General features: G+C 43.2%; 1 protein-coding gene across 1 annotated transcript in view; it reads left to right on the forward strand.

Moving 5' to 3' along the window:
- Positions 1 to 5,817: 5,817 nt before the first annotated feature.
- The window catches only part of LOC122945154, a 52,388-nt gene continuing 34,585 nt past the window's right edge, over positions 5,818 to 23,620 (forward strand). Inside the window, exons 1-3 of the mRNA XM_044304067.1 lie at positions 5,818 to 5,887; positions 14,803 to 15,132; positions 16,700 to 16,999. Coding sequence (XP_044160002.1) covers positions 5,842 to 5,887; positions 14,803 to 15,132; positions 16,700 to 16,999 — 676 coding nt within the window. The 5' untranslated portion in view covers positions 5,818 to 5,841. The remainder of the gene's footprint in view (positions 5,888 to 14,802; positions 15,133 to 16,699; positions 17,000 to 23,620) is intronic.

Below are 23,620 nucleotides of genomic sequence, written 5' to 3' on the forward strand. Positions count from 1 at the left end.
CAAATTTAGAAAATTGCTAATTTTTCAAAATTTTGGGTAAATTTAGGATGTTTTTATACATAAAGGTGAAATATATCTAATCGAATTTACCAATGTCATGAAGTACAATGTGTCACGAGAAAACAGTCTCAGAATCGGTTAGATACGTAAAAGTGCTCCAAAATTGTTACCACATAAAGTGACACATGTCAGATTTGCAAAAATGGCCTGGTTCTGAATGTGAAAAAGGCTGTATTCTCAAGGGGTTAAAAGTAATCTAAATATTGCCTGTTATAGTCCCCTTGTGGGACTATTAAGAGGTAAAAAAAATTAAATTCCAATAACTTTTTTCCATGGAAAATACGCTTTTTAATGAAAATTTTTTTTTACAAAAAACCCCTCCCCCACATGTCTGTAACAACCCTCATTACACAAATATCATGTAAATTATCCCCTACGGTGAAGAACGTAAACAAAAAAAAATTGCAGAATTTGCTCATTTAGTCTTAACAAGGGATTAAAAGGCATTATTTACCCCAAAATGATAATGAAAACTACAGTTTGTCCCGCAAAAATTAAGCACTCGCATCATAGAAAGAAAAATAAAGAAAGTTATGGGTTTTATTGCTAAAAAGTAGTAAAAAAATAAATAAAACATATGCATTTGGTATCACTGTAATCGTACTGACCCAGAGAATTAAATTTATATATTTATACCGAAAAATGAACACCGTAAAATTTATAATGTAAAAACGCAGCGGCAGTATTGCTGTATTTCCCATCTCCCTCCTAGAAAGAGTTAATAAAAGTTAATCAGAAAATTATGTGTACCCCAAAATGACACCATTAAAAACTACAACTTGTCCCTCAAAAAACAAGCCATCATACAGCTATATAGACGGAAAAATAAAAAAGTTATAGATCTTGGAAGGCGACGACTAAAAAAGGAAGAAAAACGGTTGGTCAGTAAGGCCCAAAACAGGCTGGTCACTAAGGGGTTAAGCTATGTTCACACAGCAGAAATTTCCTGTAGTTTTTGGATTGTATTTTGCATGGAAATCCACGTCCCATTGTTTACTGTCAGAACCTGTATTGTTGAATGGGGCTTTTCCAGCAGAAACATTGGTTGTGTGAACACAGGTCTACGAGAGTCTATCAGAAAACATGTGAAAGGAGGTGCTGTACGAGCCCACGGATGTCTGCTGGTTCCGGATCACGGATCAGTACAGCGCTGGATTTGACTGTTTCCCCAACCCCATGGGCCGTGATAGGAGCGGCAGGCACATGTGGACCTCCGCTCCAGTTTAGCCCCTCCCACTGCAATGGAGCTTATTCTACAGATCGGAGTGATTCCCGGCACGAGCCGCCGTGATCAGTGATTTTGGAATTTTATCTCAACAAATTAAAGAGGAAGAAGTTGACTGGTTCCACAGAGCCGGACCTCAACCCCGTCCAACGTCTGATGAACTAGAACAGGGATTGCGAGCCCGGACCTCTCATACGTCAGGGTCTGGCCTCACAAATGCAAAAATTCCCACAGACGCACTCCAAAATCTTGTAGAACGCCTTTCCAGAAGAGCAAAGGGGGGGCTTCGTAGATGAGCAGAGGGGAGGCCTTCTCCATATTAATGCCTATGGATTAGAATGGGAAATTCTATGTGCACCAGCTGTGTGCGCTCTGTAGTGTGGATGCGGATCTGCAAGATATGGCCAAATATAGGACATGTCCCATTTTTGCCTGTATCTTGCGGATTGCAGATCCATTCAAGTCCCTGGGGGGGAATTTATCATGAGGGGAATTTGAAGTCAGTTTTGCTTCAGTCTGTGCTGGAGTACTTTGTGCCACATTTATCGATTGTCACAGGTTGTTTGATAAATTTGGCTTGTCCTTAAACCTAACACTTCTGTCTAGAGAAGCTCCTCCAGTTTTCCTACTCCTGGAGTGAGATTGCAACTTTTTTTAAAAGTCACAAGGATAAATCTGGATGGAAATTCATTAACATAGCTAACCACACCCACTTTCCCATCCATATTACAAAACTGGAGTAAGTGGTGTAAAAATGCGAAAACTCGCAAAATTTTCCGCAAGTCAGTGTGAAAAGTGGGCGTGGTCTGGGGTGTTACATTTAGAAGGGCTGTGGATCTGCGGCCGGCACCTCCACCTAACTGCAGCGAATCCACCACCAGTGCAGGACTTTATTAAGATCTGCATTTAAAACGTCTGTCTTAATAAATGTGCCCACATGTTTTGCGGTCCGGAACGGAAGGTCTGACCGTCAATAGACCAGTCCTATCCTTGTCCGTGTTACGTACAAGAATAGGACATACTCTATTTTTTTTTTGTGGGGACGTGGAACAGACATACAGATGCAGACAGCGCACATATGAGCTGTCCGAATCTTTTGTAGCCTCATTGAAGTGAATGGGTCCGCATCCGACTTGCAAAAAGTGCGGCTTGGATGTGGTCCCAAACAACGGTCATGTGCATGAGGCCTAAAACAACATTTATTAGACTAAAAAACTTTGCATTGCGGCACATTTACTAAAGTGCTTGTGCCTGTTTTTAGTCTAAAAAAAGCTGTGTGAAATTTTTTTGTTGCATTTGTGTGGCGTGCCAGAACCGCAGGGGTGACACGTGAGGTGCACGGTGGGCCGATGAGGGGCCAGTAATAATACAGTTCATCAGTTTACTCACGGTTAGCAGAAAGCCTCCCTGGGCCAGCAGCACAGAGATGAGGAAGACAGCACAAAATCCTTCGGTGCACACTCTGTGGTAGGGAAGCACCAGCCTAGATGGAGGTTGAGGTGCCCTTGATGACAGCGGTGTTTAGGGTGCTTGTGGCGGCTGGATCCCTTGGTGGTATTTGTCGTGACGCCAGTACCGTTTATTGTGGTACAACCAGTTGTAGTAATATTGAAGAATGAGGTAGACAATGGTAGGATACAACTCACAACTTTTACTGTAGCTGGTTTTAGTTGCGGCATATACATCCAGACAGAATACAGTCTCTTGATATTTAGAGGAATTCTGTTGATCCACTGTTAATAGGTTTGGCTAGGTTCTGACTATGCTTCGAGGTCCCTTTTGAACCAGTGTAATTTGGTGAGGTTGCCTGTGGCTAAAGAATCCTTCACCTGAATTCCCAAAGGTCTTTGATGCCTGGGTAGTGGCTATTATCCTTTGGTTTTAAGTCTTTCCTTTCTTTGTCCTTCTTGGACTAGACTTTTACCTGAGCAGTTTTGTTCTTGATCTGCACTCTCTCAAAACTAACAACAGACTGACTACAGATTAGACCTCAGCTGGGCTGGATATCCCAGAGTAGTGCTATCCCCATCTAGTGGTGGGATGTATAAAACACACCTAACCAGCCTATGAACAGGGATACAACAGGTGATGTAATGCAAAATGACATGCAACACAGTAATGCAGTTTTACAGTAATTTTGCAGTTCTCACATGTCGTGAGTGGGACGCTGCATACCCCCATGGTAAAACATGAGTCGACCTTGACACATTTTTGACTCGATGTTGTGTCTTCCTGTAAGATATAAGAGAAAGGAAAGCATGCATGCATAGGAAATAACACCATAACCCCATTCTTGTACTACTTGTATCTGAAAGTCAAATGAGTTAGGCAAACATATCTCAGGCAACAACGAAATGTGACAAAAGGTGCTAAATGGGGTTGTAATTTTTCCTCTGAAGACTGGTGATGTAATGGAAAAACCACAATAGTCCATAATAAAGTGGAACAAGGTAAAAAACTAACAAAATAACATCTCAGGGGGCTCACAGGATAGGAGTCCGTTCCCTGGGCACGGGAAAATGTCAAAGTAGCATATCACGGAGGCTCTAGTGCATGAAAGTCTATCTCCGGGTGCAGGCTTGAATGTTGGAAAACAGGTGTAAGGTAAATAGTCTCTTAAAAAATCCTTTAAGGAAGTAAAACATAATAAACTGAGGTAAGTCTCTTTCTTATACTCTGGAACTCCAGACAATGTAAGGATGTAGTTAACGATGAAACGGCAGAGCTGGAAGTTGTCTTCTTGGCTGCTGGGGCAGGAAATCTCTATAACGGACAGGTGGTTGTCCTCTTGTAATCCTGTCGGATCTACGAAGCGGCTGAGACTCTACAGGCCTTGTTTCAAGGGAACTTGGTGTTTCCTGAGCTGTAGTAAATACTTCTTGAGATCTTCCGGTTGAAGTGCGGTTGTGTTGGTCTTGGCAGGCACTAAGATATTGAGCCATGGGGTAAAGAACCATTGTAAAGGATCAGAGTCTAATAACGTTTTTCCAAAAGACTGTATTGGTCCTTCTGAATCAGATGATTTTACAGGCTCTGGTTCTACCGATTGAATTTCCTCTTGAACAGCTTCTTCTTGAAGAGTTTCTTCTTGAGTATCTTCCTTGAGACACAACTTAAGGGCGATTTCGATGCACTACACGTGATTTGTCCTCTTGGGTAATCTCCTAAGTATCAGTCTCTGGATTAAGAATAGCGGTAATGGTGTAAGGTTCTCTCTCCCATTTGCTATCTAATTTGCTGGTACGATGGTTGTTTTTTAACCACACACGGTCACCAATTTTGGAAGGTTCTGCTTTGGCAGATTGGTTATAATCTTTCTGTTGTTTTTACTTTAGCATGTTCCATGCGTTGTTGAACAATTTCTTGTGCATCAATTAAATGTCTTTGGTGCTCACTCACTTTTTGGTAGAGGGTTGATTGCATCAGGCACTTGTACGCCCAAAGTATGATCAGCAGGTAGTGTACCTTGTCGTCCAAACAGGTGTATACCCAGATAGTAAGGTGTATACCCAGTAGAACAATGAATAGTGTTATTGTAGGTGTACATCAATTGAGACAGTAGAGTAGGCCAATCATTTCTTGTAGCAGGTGGTACTGCTCTTAACATCTCAATTAAAGTTTGGTTCATTTTTTCACAAAGCCCATTCCCTTGGGGATGGTAGGCTGTGGTCCGGATTTTTTCATGCGCAAATAAATTTGACCAGTCTAAGTGAATATAGACCTGTCTAACTGAAAAACAACCCCGAGAGAGCAGACTAAGGGCTCATGCACACGACTATATATATTGTGCGGTCAGCGTGCATTTCGTATTTTGCAGAACGGAACAGCTGGCCGCTAATAAAACAGTCCTATCCTTGTCTGTTGTGTGGACAATTAGGACATGTTCCATTCTTTTGCTGAATGGACATATGGAAATGGAATGCATACGGAGTAACTTCAGTTTTTTTTGAAGACCCATTGAAATGAATGGTTCCCTATATGGTCCGCAAAAAAAGTGGAATGGATACAGAAAGAAAATACGTTTATGTGCACGAGCCCAAATACCAATACACCGAGTCTAATTGATCAACCGCTGTGCCACTTTTAATAAATACTCGGCAAAAGAAAGACACACAAATGAAATATGTCTGTCTAATTTTATGGCCAAAAACAGGCGCGCTTGATAAATGACCCCCAGTGTTTGGTCGGTGATTTTAAGCTCTAAACACTGAACAGGTGCAGATCTTTCCCTTATTCCCCTATCTTTGTGGAGGCTCCAATCCTGGTTTTGGCGCACAATCACTGATGTGTGAATAAGGCATAAAACTATGCAAAGTACTGGCAGCTAATCCACTGCGCACTCTAAAAAACAGACGAGTGTGATAAATGACCCCCTTTATCTGATGATGCTTGCTGCGGTTTTACAGGAGTACATCAGGCTTTTGGCTTGCGTCTATGGCTAGTGACAAGAGGCGTGACTACGCGGCATAATCTTCTGCAGCTTCCTTCCTCCCTCCTAAAGGAAAAATAAAAGTGAAAATAGAAATCGGACATTACGGTCATCCTTGGATTGTGAAATGGCGGAGCTCAGAGCTTTGTTCCTGCTCTCACTGTGCCATACATGTAAGTATAGCAGATGCACTGTCCATACGGATAGCTGGAGCAGGGTCCTGACACTTACTTTTGCTTCTATTGATTTAGTCTTGTGTATAGCAGGAGCTTGCAGTTTTTGCCTCCATAGCTACAACGCCAGCATTCCCTAGTCCCAGAAATGTAACCTTCGCAAGATATACACTGCCTGTCCCAAAAAAACAAGTTATTTGACCCTAACTGGTGCAATCAGTCGCTTCTCATTTCTTAACCATGTCGAAAGACACATCTCGTGGTCGTGGAAAAGATGTCAGTCTGTTTGAGAAGGGTCAAATTATTGGCATGCATCAAGCAGAGAAAACATCTAAGGAGATTGCAGAAACTACTAAAATTGGGTTAAAACTGTCCAACGCATTATTAAAAACTGTAAGGATAGTGAGGACCCATCGCATTCGAGGAAGAAATGTGACGGGGAAAAAATCCTGAATGATGGTGATCGGCGATCACTTAAACATTTGGTGAAATCAAATCGAAGAAAATCAACAGTAGAACTCAGGGCTATGTTTAATAGTGAAAGTAAGAGCATTTCCACACGCACAATGCGAAGGGAAGTCAAGGGATTGGGACTGAACAGCAGTGTAGCCCTAAGAAAACCACTAATCAGCGAGGCAAACAAGAAAAAAGGCTTCAATTTGCTACTGAGCATAAAGATTGGACTCTGGAGCAATGGAAGAAGGTGATGGGGTCTGATGAGTCCAGATTTACCCTATTCCAGAGTGATGGGCGCATCAGGGTAAGAAGAGAGGCAGATGAAGTGATGCCCCCATCATGCCTAGTGCCTCCTGTACCAGCCTGTGGGGGCAGTGCTATGATCCGGGGTTGCTGCAGTTGGTCAGGTCTAGGTTCAGCGACAGTATGTGCTCCAAGAATGAGGTCAGCTGACTACCTGGGAAAATAATAATAATGATCGGGTCTCCATCCCAATCATCTCCTAGCAACCGTGCGTGAAAATCGCACCGCATCCGCACTTGCTTGCGGATGCTTGCGATTTTCACGCAGCCCCATTCACTTCTATGGGGCCTGCGTTGCATGAAAAATGCACAAAATAGAGCATGCTGCGATTTTCACGCAACGCACAAGTGATGCATGAAAATCACCGCTCATGTGCACAGCCCCATAGAAATGAATGGGTCCGGATTCAGTGCGGGGGCAATGCGTTCACCTCACACATTGCACCCGCGCGGAAATCTTGCCCGTCTGAAAGAGGCCTAAGGCCCCCTGCACACGAACGTGTGCTTCCTGTTGCCGTATTGCGGACCGCATTTGCGGATCCACACTACACGGGTGCCATTCCGTGGGCATTCCGCATCACGGATGCGGACCCATTCACTTGGTCTGCAAATCTGGAGAGGTAGAATGGTGCGGAACAAAAGCATGAAACTGAACCCTACGGAAGCACTACGGAGTGCTTCTGTGGGGTTTCGTTCCGTACTTCCGTTCTGCAAAAAGATAGAAGATGTCCTATCTTTTTGCGGAACGGCCGTATCGCGGACCCATTAAAGTGAATGGGTCCGCGATCCGCTGCAGCTGCCCCATGGACTGTGTTCGTGCATTGAGGGGCGCAGTTCATGTGCAGGGGGCCTAAGGCTGAGTTCAGACTTCAGTTATTGGTCAGTTATTTTGTCCAGTTATTGTGAGCCAAAACCAGGTGCAGGACAAAAGCGCAGAACAGGCGCTGATCCTTGCCTTCTGCCTGATCTCTCAGGCGCTCCACCATTGGCTTTGGCTCACGATCACTGAACGAAGTACCCGACCAAGCAACTGAAGTGTGAACTCAACCTAAGGGCTCATTCAGACGACCGTATTTATGTGTCCGCAACCGTTCTGCAATTTTGCGGGAACCGATGCAAACCCATTAGTTTCAATGGGACCGCAAAAGATGCGCCATGTGCTGTCCACATCCGTACTTCCATTCTGCTGCCCCGCAAAAAGATAGAGCATGTCCTATTCTTATTTCTATCATAGGGCTGGCGGTGTGCGTTCCGCAAAATGTGGAATGCAAGCAGCCGGTATCCGTGTTTTGTGGATCTGCAATTTGCGAACCGCAAAACACATACTGTCGTCTGAATGAGCCCTAATCTGAATGTTCAGTTTAGTACAATGTGGAAGTGAAGGAAGCGGGGAGGGGAGGAATGTATGTTAATGTGAACTACTGAGGAGAAAGATAAAAAGTTCCAGAAGAAGCTGCAGAATATAGAGTGCACGCAGGATGTGTATATATATTTCTAATATATAAAGCTGAGTGTGTGTGTTTGTGTGTATGTCCGCTAAAGGAATCCGCACCATCGCATTTATAATCGCGAAATTTGGTACACAGGTACATCAGGTGTCCAGGAAGGGTTTAGACCGGGTCTCAGCTCTCTAGGACGTACCGTTCCCGAGATATTCCCCAAAAAAATGCATTAGCCAATAGAAGCTTGGTCACATGACCCTTATCAGCCAATAGAAGCTCGCAGGCTGTTAGCCTCCACATACACAGTTTTAACAACCCAGCCATTTATCTTCACTGCTGTAGGAGAGCTTTAAAGGAAATCTGTCACAAGGATAAATGCTATTGAAGTAAAGCCATGGCCTAGTAGCACTTAGTACCTTATTTCCAGATGTGCCTTTGTTTCAGCAATAGATGTTTTTATCCTCTGAAAATCCAGTTAATTTGGTATGCAAATGAGCCAGTAAAGTGCCCAGAGGGGCGTCACTCTTGCAGGAAGGAGCCCAGACACGCCCCCTGCCACAATGTTTCTACCCTCAAAAGACTTAAAACTCTGCCTCCAAGTCCCACTAAGCCACACCCCTGATCTGGTAAGGTCACGCCCCCTCCCACTCCTGAGCCAACAAGGATTGAATAATTTAAGGTAAAAATCAACTTCATGCCCGATTCGGTTAGGTCACGCCCCCTCCCACTCCTCAGCCGACTGAGATTGAAAAAATGAAGTTCAAAATCAACTTCTAGGTCCCGCTAAGCCACGCCCAGATCTGGTTAGGGCCCGCCCCACGCCTACTCCTGGTCCAACGGGGATTGGAAAAATGAAGGTAAAAATCTACTTCTGTCAGCTGCAGGGGTGGGAGGGAGGGTAACTTTCTCCCTGCAGTTCACACTCAGACAGCACAGTGCTGTCCCCTGATCCAGTTAGGTCACCCCCCTGTTTTGGGGGCGGGGTGCTGTAGATGTCACTATTATAGTGGATAGTGTTGATATCTTTTAACGACACACACAAACATTGAATGAAATAGATTGAATATACCCGAGCGAAGCAGAGTCCTTCAGTTAGTCTCTTATATATATAAAAATGAGTTTCTGTCTGTCCGTTCTTTATGTGCGACCAAACGACTTAACTGATCTTCACCAAATTTTGCACACAGGTACATCAGGTGTCCGAGAGGGTTTTAGACCGGGTCTCAGCTCTCTAGGACGTACCGTTCCTGAGATATTCCCCCCAAAAATGGCCTGCATTAGCCAATACAAGCCAGCAAGTCTTTCTCTTCAAATACCAGCTGCTATACACATGGTCACATGTCCCTTATCAGCCAATAGAAGCTCGCAAGCCCTTAGTCTCCACATACACACAGTTTTACTCCAGGTTTCCATAACAACCCAGCCATATTTCTTCACTGCTGTAGGTCAGCTTTAGTCTCGGGCTACACGACGACAATAAGTCGCCTGACACATAGGGCACAACTACACTGCGACTTTGATGTCGCACGACATGCTGCGACTGTGACGCGACATTCACAGAAAAATCCATCTTGGATGGATTTTTTGCAAGTGTCGTGTCGCAGTTGCAGCATATCGCATGTCGCAGTGCGACATTATAGCTTATCATTATAAAAATTGTTGTGCAACAAAATGTTGTCGTGTAGCCCTAGCCTTAAAGGGGCAGGGCACTGTGGAGGTCACTGTTAAGGGGGCAGGGGCCACTATTAAAAGGGCAGCTGCTGTGGAGCTCACTGTTAAAGGGGTGGGCACTGTGGAGGTCACTTTTAAAGGGGCGTTCACTGTGGATGTTACTGTTAAGGGGGCAGGCCGCTGAGGAGGTCACTGTTAAAAGGGTGGGCACTGTGGAGGTCACTGTTAAGGAGCAGGGGCCACTATTAAAGGGTCAGCTGCTGTGGAGGTCACTGTTAAGCCAGCAGGGTACTGTGGAGGTCACTGATAAGGGAACAGGTACTGTGGAGGTCACTATTAAGGGAAAGGGGTACTGTGGCAGTCACTGTTAAAGGGACGGGTGCTGTGGAAGTCTCTGTTAAGGCGGCATGGAACAGTGGAGGACACAGATAAGAGGACGGTCCCCTATGGAGGTCAGTGTTAAGGGGTGGGGTGCTGTATAGGTCACTATTAGGGGGACGGGCCCCTGAGGAGGGCAATGTCAAGGGAGTGGGGTGCTGTGAAACTCACTGTTAAAGGGGCGGGCTGCTGTGAAGGTCAAAGTTAAGGGGATGGGCTGCTGTGGAGGTCCAATTTTAAGGAGGTGGGGCATTGTGGGGGGGGGGGTCAGTGTTAAGAGGTGAGGGGCTGTGGAGTTCACTGTTAAGGGGGCAGGGTACCGTAGAGTTCACAGTTATGGGGGATACTGTCGATATCTTTTAATGACACACACAAACATTAAATTGCAGGGAGTAGTCCCACAGCTGATGCTGCCCATTACACAAGTTCTGCCGCGGCGCGCCATGTAGCTGTTCAGAGCACGCTACCTCCTTAACCCCCATGTACAGCGAGTATTTCCCTGCATTACATACATGTACAATAAGAAGATCATGCACTGTTCACACCACCCCTGGTTCCCCCTGTTTATGGCGTAAGAACAACTCGGATTACGTTACAAAGTGAGACTTGGAGAAGTCATTATTTACAGATGAAATAAGCAAAGGTGACTGGAGGGAAGGAGATCATTGCCGAGACATAGAGAATTATAGAAATGATTATAACCTGTGCAGGATTATAAATGCAGGTCCCAGTCCCGATGTCTTAGACATTTACAATATAAGACTTCATTATAATGGACATCTCAGCTGCTGAACAGGAGAGGGGGAGCTTTAGGTCAGTCACTGAGTAACATAGCAAGAGAATTTACACTGACACATCCATAAAGCGAACGTGCAGACAGCAAACTATGGCAGCACACCGTTATACATGCAAACAATAGAAATAGGGATTAGAGATTATTCTGGATTACAATGTTACTGTACCTACTGTACGTGATAAATGCAAGCTCTTTGCTCATATTTTTGATCAAACATGTGTCGGGCCCATCTACCAACGTCATGGTGGCTTCTGCAGATGAGTACCTAACACCAACAGGGCTGCCTCTCATTAGCCTGACTTAAGCCTACAATGTTCAGGACGGTGTAGGAACCAGCTAAATGTATACTCTGATTAGTTACGCCCATGACCTTTATAGACATAAAGTTGCAAGAAAAAGTATGTGAACCCTTTGGAATGATATGGATTTCTGCAGAAATTGGCCATAAAATGTGATCTGATCTTCATCTAAGTCACAGCAATAGACAATCACAGTCTGCTTAAACTAATAACACACAAAGAGTTAAATGTTACCATGTTTTTATTGAACACACCATGTAAACATTCACAGTGCAGGTGGAAAAAGTATGTGAACCCTTGGATTTAATAACTGGTTGACCCTCATTTGGCAGCAATAACTTCCACCAAACGTTTCCTGTAGTTGCAGATCAGACGTGCACAGCGGTCAGGAGTAATTCTTGACCATTCCTCTTTACAGAACTGTTTCAGTTCAGCAATGTTCTTGGGATGTCTGGTGTGAATCGCTTTCTTGAGGTCCTGCCACAGCATCTCCATTGGGTTGAGGTCAGGACTCTGACTGGGCCACTCCAGAAGGCGTATTTTCTTCTGTTTAAGCCATTCTGTTGTTGATTCACTTCTATGCTTTGGGTTGTTGTCCTGTTGCAACATCCATCTTCTGTTGAGCTTCAGCTGGTGGACAGATGGCCTTAAGTTCTCCTGCAAAATGTCTTGATAAACTTGGCAATTCATTTTTCCTTCGATGATAGCAATCTGTCCAGGCCCAGATGCAGCAAGCAGTCCCAAACCATGATGCCCCCACCACCATACCTCACAGTTGGGATGAGGTTTTGATGTTGGTGTGCTGTGCCTCTTTTTCTTCACACATAGTGTTGTGTGTTTCTTCCAAACAACTCAACTTTAGTTTCATCTGTCCACAGAATATTTTGCCAGTACTGCTGTGGAACATCCAGGTGCTCTTGTGGAAACTGTAAACATGCAGCAATGTTTTTTTTGGACAGCAGTGGCTTCCTCTGTGGTATCCGCCCATGAAATCCATTCTTGTTTAGTGTTTTACGTATCGTAGATTCTCTAACAGGGATGTTAGCATATGCCAGAGACTTTTGTAAGTCTTTAGCTGACACTCTAGGATTCTTCTTCACCTCATTGAGCAGTCTGCGCTGTGCTCTTGCAGTCATCTTCACAGGACGGCCACTCCTAGGGAGAGTAGCAGCAGTGCTGAACTTTCTCCATTTATAGACAATTTGTCTTACCGTGGACTGATGAACAGCAAGGCTTTTGGAGATACTTTTATAACCCTTTCCAGCTTTATGCAAGTCAATAATTCTTAATCGTAGGTCTTCTGAGAGCTCTTTTGTGTAAGGCATTATTCACATCAGACAATGCTTCTTGTGAAAAGCAAACCCAGAACTGGTGTGTGTTTTTTATAGGGTAGGGCAGCTGTAACCAACACCTCCAATCTCATGATTGGACTCCAGTTGGCTGACACCTCACTCCAATTAGCTCTTGGAGATGTCATTAATCTAGGGGTTCACATACTTTTTCCACCTGCACTGTGAATGTTTACATGGTGTGTTCAATAAAAACATGGTAACATTTAATTCTATGTGTGTTATTAGGTTAAGCAGACTGTGATTGTCTATTGTTGTGACTTAGATGAAGATCAGATTACATTTTATGACCAATTTGTGCAGAAATCCATATCATTCCAAAGGGTTTACATACTTTTTCTTGCAACTGTAGTTGGGTAATCTCTATAGACATGGCTGGATGATCTCTTTAGATGTGGCTGGATGATCTCTGATCTCTATAGACGTGGCTGGATGATCTCTGATCTCTATAGACTTGGCTGGACGATCTCTGATCTCTATAGACGTGGCTGGATGATCTCTGATCTCTATAGACTTGGCTGGTCGATCTCTGATCTCTATAGACGTGGCTGGATGATCTCTGATCTGTATAGATGTGGCTGGATGATCTCTATAGATGTGGCTGAATGATCTCTATAGACGTGGCTGGGTGATCCCTATAGACGTGGCTGGGTGATCCCTATAGACGTGGCTGGGTGATCTCTATAGACATGGCTAGGTGATACCTATAAACATGGCTGGGTGATCTCTTTAAATGTGGGTGGGTGATCTCTGATCTCTATAGACGTGGCTGAATGATCTCTATAGACGTGGCTGAATGATCACTATAGACGTGGCTGGGTGATCCCTATACACATGGCTGGGTGATCCCTATAAACATGGCTGGGTGATCTCTTTAAACGTGGCTGGATGATCTCTGATCTCTATAGACATGGCATCACAATGCAGCCAGGGACTCTGTCCAGATGCCAGCAGCGCCGGACCAGTCAATTCTGAAGAGAATAGACAGGAGTTTTCAAACCAGGTAAGTATTCTTTATTCTTCAAATAATATTTTTTTTTTCACACAGATTGTTAGGGTGGGTTTAAATCACGTTTTTCCCATCCGTTTAACGTATACAAAAAAACTTATACGTTAAACGGATGCCTTAAACTGATGCCATACAGTGGCATCCGTTCACCATAGAGTTCTATTGTTAAAAAAAAATAAAAAGTATACTTTTTTTACCATTGAAAAAAAAAGTTATGTTTTTTTACCGGATTGTGCAGCATACAAGAACGCAGTGTTTTTTTTTGTAACGTATACGTCAAATGGAGGCATAAAACGTGATGTGAACCAACCCTTTTTCAGATGGTTATATGTTGTAACTGTCTGAAAAAGGGGCCGGTACAGTCCTGAAATGCATTGTTTTAACAACCTGTGTGAAATAAAAAGAATATTATTTGAAGAATAACGAATACTTACCTGGTTTGTGACATATAGAATCTCCTGTCTGTTCTCTTCGTCAAAAGATGTCATGGTTGATTCATTGTCCAGTCTTTCTTTTACATCTTATACGTCTTTCTCAAAAGCTAACATTTATGGGTACTAGACAGTGGTTGCCACAGGAGAAACATTACAATGTTCTAGAGTTCAACTGGCAACTCGGGAGCATCATGTAACCTGCATGTGGTGTACCATATGTGCGACCCCCAAGGGTACACAAATCCACATGGTGCAGCTTCCTGCCAGAGTATGGATCAGACATCAGGTCCTGTACACTCTGCCCAAACCTAAAGATCAGAAGAGCTCCTCTGTTTTCTTCTCAGTCCACTGTAGAAGCCTTCCCACGTCCAGTTGTGTTATGACTCAATTTATGCATATCTGTGTATGGGTGTTTTTATACAATATGGCTGTGGTCACTGTTTATCACATATATACAGTGTTTAGCCAGAAGTAGTGGTGCATCACCAATGAGGCCAGGTGAGGCGATTGCCTCAGGCAGCATCAGGTAGGGCCAAGAGGGGAGCAGCAGAATGGCTATGGCAATGAGTGCTTTCACTGTGGCAAAGGGGTTAGGTTAAGAAATTTGCATTGGGGAGGCGGAGGGGACGCAGTTTCAGTTTTTGCCTCCGGCAGCAGAAAGGCTAGGTGCACCCTTGGCCAGAAGCAGGAACAGATCTCAGAAGATCACCATGGTTCTGGAAGGTTTTGACACCACCATTCTGAAAAAAAGCCCTTTAACACTCTCTTCACTCCTACAGGTTCTGGATTTGAGATTGCTGTTCCTCCTTCAAAAGTTGGGATAGTTCACACTGATGTTCTTCTGCCCTGCACTTTCAAAGTAGAAAAATACCCAATAAACCCACAGTTCTTGGCCGTCTTCTGGCACTTTGGAGAAAAGGAGATTGCAAGATACGACAGTAAGACAAAGGAGTCTACTTCACGATTCACCATAGATGGGCAAACCGTCAAGCAGGGCAATGCCTCTCTGACCATCCACAATGTGGCAGTCTCTGATAAGGGCACATACAAGTGCACAGTGATTTACACCCCAAGCAATCAAGAAAAGAACATTGAGTTAAATATTCTTGGTGAGTACATTATACGATGGGTCCATAATGAGGGCGGTTTCTCAGTAGACGTTATGAGGGGGATTTATCAGGAGGAGACTATTTAAAGTCAGTTTTGCCACATTTATCAACTGTCACATATTTTTTTATAAATTTGTCTTATCTTTAAACTTAACACGTTTGTCTAGAACAGATACTCCGCCCTCCTATTGCAGTGAGATTGTGACTTTTTCAAAAAAATCTCACTGATAAATCTGGAGTGAAACTCATTAACATGTTAACCAATTCCACTTTCCCACCCATATTTCAAAACTGGAGTAGTGTAAAAATGCAAAGAGTAGCAACATTTTTGGGCAAGTGAGCCCAAAAAGTTGCAAAAGCCCCATTTCCGACTTTTTAAAGCCAGAATTCTGGAGTGAAGGCGTAATAAATCAGGGACTAAGGGGGTATTGATTAAGACTGGCGTTTTAGATGCCGGTCTTAATAACCTCTTTAGCTAACGTTGGATGCTCGAATTGTTGTAGAGACATCAGCCTTCACAGAACTTTGGCGTATCCACCGCCTGTCTAAACGTACACCAGCTCCCTTGCTGGCATAGGTTTAGACCATAAAATAGGTGTAGAAAATAATAAATGAGACGGGTCTACTGTTCCGCCCCCTTCCCCACCACATCCCCTTTTTTAGACCTGGCATGAATGGGGAAAAGTCACAGATTGCGGCGCAAATAGCCTCTGTGCCAAAGATATATGCCAGAAAATGGGGTATATCTGTTTGTAAATGACCCCCAGAAATCCTTACCGTAGCAGACAGATTAAAAACTACTGTGAATAACGCTTCGTACACACAGAATTTTTATTGTGCATAGAAAAGGTATGAATTATGGGCATGTACACCCTCTGTGTACTACTGTATGGTGCTACCCAGGCTTGGACTGGCCCACCAGAATACCATAGGATGCTCCGGTCGGCCCACGCTCTGATACTATAGTGGGCCCCAAAGATTCAGAAAGAAATACATTTAGCCGCCTTTAGAGCCCATCACCTTCCTCTAGGGTCTATTTCATTGATTTTAAACCTATTAAACTTTATTGATGCTATAACGGTCGGGCCTCAAATATAATTTTTTCTGCTAGGCCCAAGTAATCCCAGTCTGACTCTGGTGCTACCATCAAGGACCGTATTCTACGTCTATAATACACGATAAAGAACAGTACAATCTTCTTGCAAATGCTATTCTCAGCAAGCAGAGAGGCAGAGCCTGAGCATTTAGAGGAAGGCTAACCAATCAAAATCTCTCCCCTGAATGAACCAGACAAAGAAAGACCCAGATTCAGGTGTAAGGCGGACAATGCTAGTACACAGGAGAAGAAGAGGCAGCAAGGAGATCCCTGTTGCTCATAAAAAGCAACAAGTCAGTTAATAATTTTCCTTTAGATTGTTTCTGACACATTCTAGAATAAATCAAATATTTAACTGAAAATATGAACATTTCTAAAGAGTAAACCTCTAGACGGTTATGTAATTATTATATGGGAGAAATAATACATTTTTCGGTATAAATTCTAATTCTGTATAGTTTTTTATATCAGCTATCCCAGTGGTCAAGATACATAAAAAGGCCATCCTGAGAGGTGGGATAAGTCTTCTCCAATGTTCTATCACAAACCTCTTCCCAAAAGATATGAAGGTGATTTGGCTCAAAAATGGTCAAACCATAAGTGGATTAGTGACACAGGATGATGAGACAAATCCGGATGAGACCTTAACAAGGAACAGCTCAGTAAAGGTCACATTTCTTGAGGAGCAAGGTAATCCAAAAATCACGTGTCAGGTGGAACATGAGTATCTTCAAGATCCCATCAAGGATTTCTACATTGTACAATATGGAGGTGAGTTCACACAGACAGAACAATTTACATATTTTACACCATAAGGAAAACAGTGGCTCACCCTCTTGTTACTCGGGATATGGCGCTCTTGTCATTGTGTTATAATAAATGTCTATATAAAGAGATACCCTCATTGGTCGGTTTCAAATGATGAGTGTTTGCCCCAGCTATATATAGTCAACTGCCATATTGAAAGTGGTGAGTCGACTTGACAGAGCCCCATTGTCAAACTGACAAGAGGGTGAACTGTTGTTATATTTATTCAAGGATCCTATGTGTCCTTTAACCATTGATGTTTTAATTGTGTTTATGAACTGGTTTTATTTATTATGAATGTAGTTGGGAAATATTATTAATTCAGGATATATTCCCTCTGAATGGTTTCAGATGTAGAGCGCCTATTCCATATTTTGTCTTGAATTTTCACACAAATGTCTAAAGTCTTTAAATCATAGGATATGTTTACAGGATATAGGATACAGTATTTGTTATCTTGCCTTAAAGCATAGGATATGTTTACAGGATATAGGATATTTGTTATCGTGCTTTAAAGCATAAGATATGAAACACGATAACAAATTCTGGAAGACTGATGGCGGGAGATGAGTGGTTATTCCCTCACTTAAACTGGCCGTACACATGAAGCAGAAGTTGGTTGTTGGTTAAACATCAGTTGAACGTTCATTTCGTAGACACGGCCATACACATTTTACTCCATATTGGCTGTTACAGGTTTTCAAAGTGCCCATACCAGATCAATGGAACTGGAAGATGGACGAAAGATCTTTCTGGGAACATTCTTTCGAAGAATGATCCTTCATCCAGAAACAATCTTTCTTTGAATTAAAGGTCTTTTGTCCAACTATCGGATGAAAATTTTAAACACGACTGACTTCTTTTTAGATGAAAATGGTCTTTCATTGGTTAGCTAAAACAATTGTTCATTGTTACATTTCAACTGACAAACATTCTTTTAGTTGAAATCGTCCATTTTGACCAACTTTAGACTAACGTGCACGGCCATCTTTACACTAGAGATGCTTTCTTTACAATAGTCAATGTCTGTATGGTCAGGCACAGATTCATACTCTACAGACAAGTTTGTATTTTTTTTTTAATCAAATAATTTTTATTAACAATTTTTTCAAATGTACATAAAGAAAAAGAACAACCCATCAGAGGATAAAGGAAGGGGTACACACAATCCCATTGGACATGTAAAAGATTATCAGGATATTTTCATAGCTCACATCCAACTTTCAATACTAAAAGTACATGATATAGAGAAATACCCCTTCAACTGTAATACATATTAATATTACATAAACCACCCCCCCAACCGGCGATGAGACGGGCCCAGCTCCATTAATATAGGTATAATGCATCAGAGCACCTAGAAAGATATTGCCGACACTCTACATGTGAGCTCCACACCCATTATTTCCAAGATAAACTATTCGCTAGGCTCCTCCGCACTGGGTCACCCACCATAGTTCCCCATCCCAATTCCGGTCTCGTGTATGCATGTTCCAAAATCACACGTATCTCTGAGGCCACTCCCCCCAACCCAGCTAAAAGATCCATAAGCCAAGCTATATCACCGTGGTCCTGTACGCTACCCATTTGTCCCAGAATTTAGTAAACTTGGCCAAGCATTATTTTTAGTGTATACACTTTTTTCCAGGTGAAGGATCTCAGACATTCTGTTCAAAAATTCAGCCCTAGATGGGGGCCGGGGTCTAAGCCAATATTTAGCAATTAATTTCCTGGCCTGGTAGAGCAGACGCTGCACTTCCAGGCGTGAATTCCGTTTTTTAATGTTCAATATTCACAGCACACATGCCCTCTGACCAGGCGGGACCGCAATTTGATATGCGTCTTTAATACAAGTTTTTTTCTGACATTTTGTTCAGGAGTGGATCTATATAATTCTTTACATAATGCCCAATGTTTGATGAAACCATGATTCCCAAATATTTGAAGTCATGGGCAACCTGCAGCTGGGTGGACGAGAGGGAGAGGCCAGCAGGGACCGGGTCTAGCGGAAACAGAACAGACTTGTCCCAATTTATACGAAGACCAGACCGGTCTCCAAAGTCCTGTATAAGAGACAATATTGGGCCCATCGACATTTCCCACATAGATGAGCATGTCGTCTGCATACAGGGACACGCGTTCCTCTCTGGCTCCCATGGGGAATCCCACAATTCTATCTGAAGATCGGAGTAAGCATGCAAGTGGCTCAATTGCAATTGCGAATAGAAGAGGGGACAGCTGCATCGCTGACGTGTACCTCTTCCCAACTCAAAGACTTCTGATGTACCACCATTAGCTCTGATCCTAGCTTTGGGGCCGCAGTCTAATAGTTGGACCCATCATATAAAGGTGTTCCCAAATCCCATGACTCGCAGCACCTCCCATAGATATTGCCATTCGACACTATCAAAAGCTTTGGCAGCATCCAGGGATAGTATGGCCCAACCTCCTGCCGATTCCTCCTCTAAATATTAAGAAATAGCCGTCTAAGGTTAATCGATGTAGATTTATCAGGCATAAAACCAGCTTAATCACTATGTATAATGGTCGGGATAACTGCTTGTAACCTATTCGCTAGGACCTTCGCCAGTATCTTAACATCAGAAGTTAGTAAGGAGATCGGTCTATACGACTCGGGGAGAGTCGGGTCCTTCCCAGGCTTTGGCAATACAATTATTATTGCCTCTTTCATAGACGCAGGTAGTCCTCCTTTTTGAAGGGAGTCATCAAATACAGATAGCAACTGTGGTAATAATAGAGTGCTATATTTTTTAAAGAACTCCGCCGGTAAACCATCTATCCCGGGAGCTTTTTCATTCGGGAATGATTTAAGCACCACCTCTAGTTCAGTCAATGAAATAGGTTGATCTAAGTAGGCTGCACGTTCCACTAAAAGCCATGGGGTAGTGATCCTGGCAAGGTAGTCTACAATATTTTGGGAGCCCACTGCTGACTTAGATTGATATAAATTTTTGTAGTACACATGGAATACTGCCAGAATATCCGAATCTGTCGTGAACAAAGATCTATCAGGTCCTTGAAAAGACAACATTTTTGATGGACCATCCTGTGCCCGAACGACCCTGGCCAGCAGTCTTCCAGAACTCTCCCCAGCCTTAAAGTATTTTTGCTTAAGAAACAAGTGTCTATCAGCGGTAAGAAGTAGATGTTCCTTTAAGTCTGTCTGCGCCGTCACCAACGTGAGGGATGTTCAACAGATCTGTTTCCATGACTAGGTCCTGGAGCTGTTTTTATGTTTCCCTGGACCTTGTTTTATGACAACGAATCCACTGGATATATAATCCACGGATAAATGCCTTGCATGCATCCCACACTACTCCCATAGGTGCCGAGCTTGTATTATTAGTAAAGAATTCCCAGATCACCTCCGTGATACCCTGCCCCTCCATCCACCAGCTGCAGCCAGAAAGGGTTAAGCCTCCATGTACCCACCCCAAAAGGTCTCCTTACTCCCAACTGGAGCACTACCTGCATAGGGGAATTGTCAGATAGACCTTTTGGCAGGTAGGCAGCATCCACCACCAAAGACAGCATATCTGGGGATCCTATAGCCCGATCAATCCTAGAGAGTGAATGGTGAGAACTAGAAAAACAGGAGAACCGGCGTATATTCGTATTCTTCACTCGCCAGATATCATGTAGACCCAACTCCCGTAATACATTGGCAAAATTAGTGTCTCTGTCCACACCCGACCCTCCCATCCTGTCCAACTTTGCAGATGGACAAGTTTTAAAGTCACCTACTATTAAAATGGGACATGGAGTGAGCTCCTCAACATAGGCCATTATCTCCTGCAACACTTCGCCACTATAGGGGGGAGGAATATATACAGCAACTAGGACAAAGGAAGAGTGGTAACAGGTACAATGCAGGCACACATACCTACCCATAGGATATATACAAGATGAGTGACATAAATGGTAGAGATGTGTGCACAAGAACACTTACCACCCCTGGAATGCGTGGAGAGTGTGGAGTGATAAGAGTAGCCCACCCATGTTTTGTGCAACAAGTGAGTAGAGGTGGGAATCAGGTGTGTCTCCGACAGACAGATCACAGCAGGCTGATAATGGTAGCGCCAAAAATACTGCAGCACGTTTTGCTGCCTCTCTCAATCCCCTAACATTCCATCCTACTATTTTAAGTTTATCAGCCATTGTTTGCATGGTAGTAAGTCATGTCAGGAGAAATATCTCTGGAACTCTGGTGCGCCGACCGCCCTCCCCCCCCCCCCGAAACCAAATTAATAATGTACCCATCTCACCGCTGGTCCCACCCAATCCCCAACCCACCATAAACATTGTGAACATAGATTCATTTTTCAAAAATGCGTTCCTTATAAAATGTAACGTAAAAAATACAAATGGGGCAAAAAACCTTCCTGTAGCCGGGCATCGGCATAGTAAAAAAGCTATCAAAAACATTTTGAATAAGCAATAAACAAAGTTGCTTCTCGAACCTGCCTCCTATACATTAGAGTCTGCAGCGTTCAATAGTTACGCAGATCTTGCACTATAAAGCTATGACCTGAATGGACTAAGGCAAACATATGAACTGGTGAACCAGTAATAAGCACTGGTACAATAAATATTATATTGCAAAGATAAATTACAGTGATAAGGCAAGAGGAAAAAGAGAAAAACAAAAGCAATATATTGGACTTATCATGCACGACCCTCGACCCGGGCAGGATCCACCAAAGTCCCAGGAACTTGTAGGAGACATATTCATCCAGTGTTCGCTGAAGCTTTAACCCCTTAAGGAACAGGCCATTTTTGCTAATCTGACCAGTGTCACTTTATGTGGTGATAACTTTAAAACGCTTTTACTTATCCAGGCCATTCTAAGATTGTTTTATCGTCACATATTGTACTTCATGACAGTAGTAAATATGAGTCAAAATATTTCATTTTTATTTATAAAAAAATACAAAATTTACCAAAAATATTGAAAATTTCGCAATTTTCTAAAATTCTATTTCTCTGCTTTTAAAACAGATAGTGATACCTCCTAAAATAGTTATTACTTTACATTTCCTATATGTCTACTTCATGTTTTGGATCATTTTGTAAATTACATTTTCTTTTTTTCGGGACGTTAGAAGTTTAGAAGCAAATCTTGAAATTTTTCAGAAAATTTCCAAAACCCACTTTTTAAGGACCAGTTCAGGTCTGGAGTCACTTTGTGAGGCTTACATAATAGCATCCACCCATAAATGGCCCCATTTTAGAAACTACACCCCTTAACCTCTTCCGGACATAGGGCGTACAGGTACGCCCTGATGTCCCGGTACTTAAGAACACAGGGCGTACCTGTAAGTCCTATGTATTTCCGATCACCGCTGCACGGCGGGGGGTGATCGGAACCCCGTGCCTGCTGAAATAAATCAGCAGGCACCCAGGGTCAATGCCCAGGGGGGTCCTGTGACCCCTGTATCGGCGGGAGGTTTCTAATCCCCGCAGTCTGTATCTGCCGGTGGGCGCAGCTGGGGGGGGGGGGTTGTGCGGGCCGTGCGGCAGTGCAGGCCGCGATCATCAGGACAGTGCTGGGGGGCGGGCAGGCGTGCGATCATCTGCCCCTCATCTGACACTCTGCTTGAAATGCCTGACACAGATGTCAGGCGTTTAACCCCTTCCATGCCCCATGCCACGATCCGTAGGGACCACTGTATGGAAGAGGTTAACAGGGAGGGAGCTCCCTCTCCCATCAGGGGCTGCTGTGCCTTTTCAGCCCCCGATGGGAGAGGGAGGGGGCCCCCTTCAGCCCCCATCACCCACTGCTCTGCTGTGGCAGCAAGTGATGGTCACCATAGCTGTCCATGGTGCTGATCAGAGGCTCTCCATGGTGCTGATCAGACTTCTGCTAAGGGCAGAAGTCTAATCAGACTTTGTAAAGTGAAAATACAGTACAGTACACTATATAGTGTACTGTACTGAGTCTGGGTCAAAAAAATGTAACAAAGTGAAAAAAAAGTAAAAATAAAAAAACACATTTATCACTGATTAAAAATGAAAAAAATGAAATTCCCTACACATGTTTGATATCACCGCATCCGTAACGACGGTCATGTTACTTTCCCCGCACGGTTAACGCCATTAAAAAAATAAATAAAAAACTATGATGAAATAGAAATTTTGCCCACCTTACTTCCCAAAAAAGGTTATAAAAGTAATCAAAAAAGTTGTATGTACGCCAAAATAGTACCAATCAAACCGTCACCTCACCCCGCAAAAAAATGAGCCCCTACATGAGACAATGACCCAAAAAATAAAAAAAACGATGGCTCTCAGACTAAAACATGATTTTTTTGTTTCAAAAATGATTTTTTATGTTAAACGTAAAATAAAATAAAAAAAGTAGACATATTAGGTATCGCCGCGTCCGTAAGAACCTGCTCTATAAAAATACCACATGACCTAAACCCTGAGGTGAACACCGTAAAAAAATTAAAATAAACTGTGTCAAAAAAGTAATTTTTTGTCACCTTACATCACAAAAAGTGTAATAGCAAGCATTAAAAAAGTCGTATGCCCCCCAAAAAAGGGCCAATCTAACCGTCATCT

This window comes from Bufo gargarizans, chromosome 8, assembly GCF_014858855.1.
Source record: "Bufo gargarizans isolate SCDJY-AF-19 chromosome 8, ASM1485885v1, whole genome shotgun sequence".
In the NCBI taxonomy this organism is placed as follows: Eukaryota; Metazoa; Chordata; class Amphibia; order Anura; family Bufonidae; genus Bufo; species Bufo gargarizans.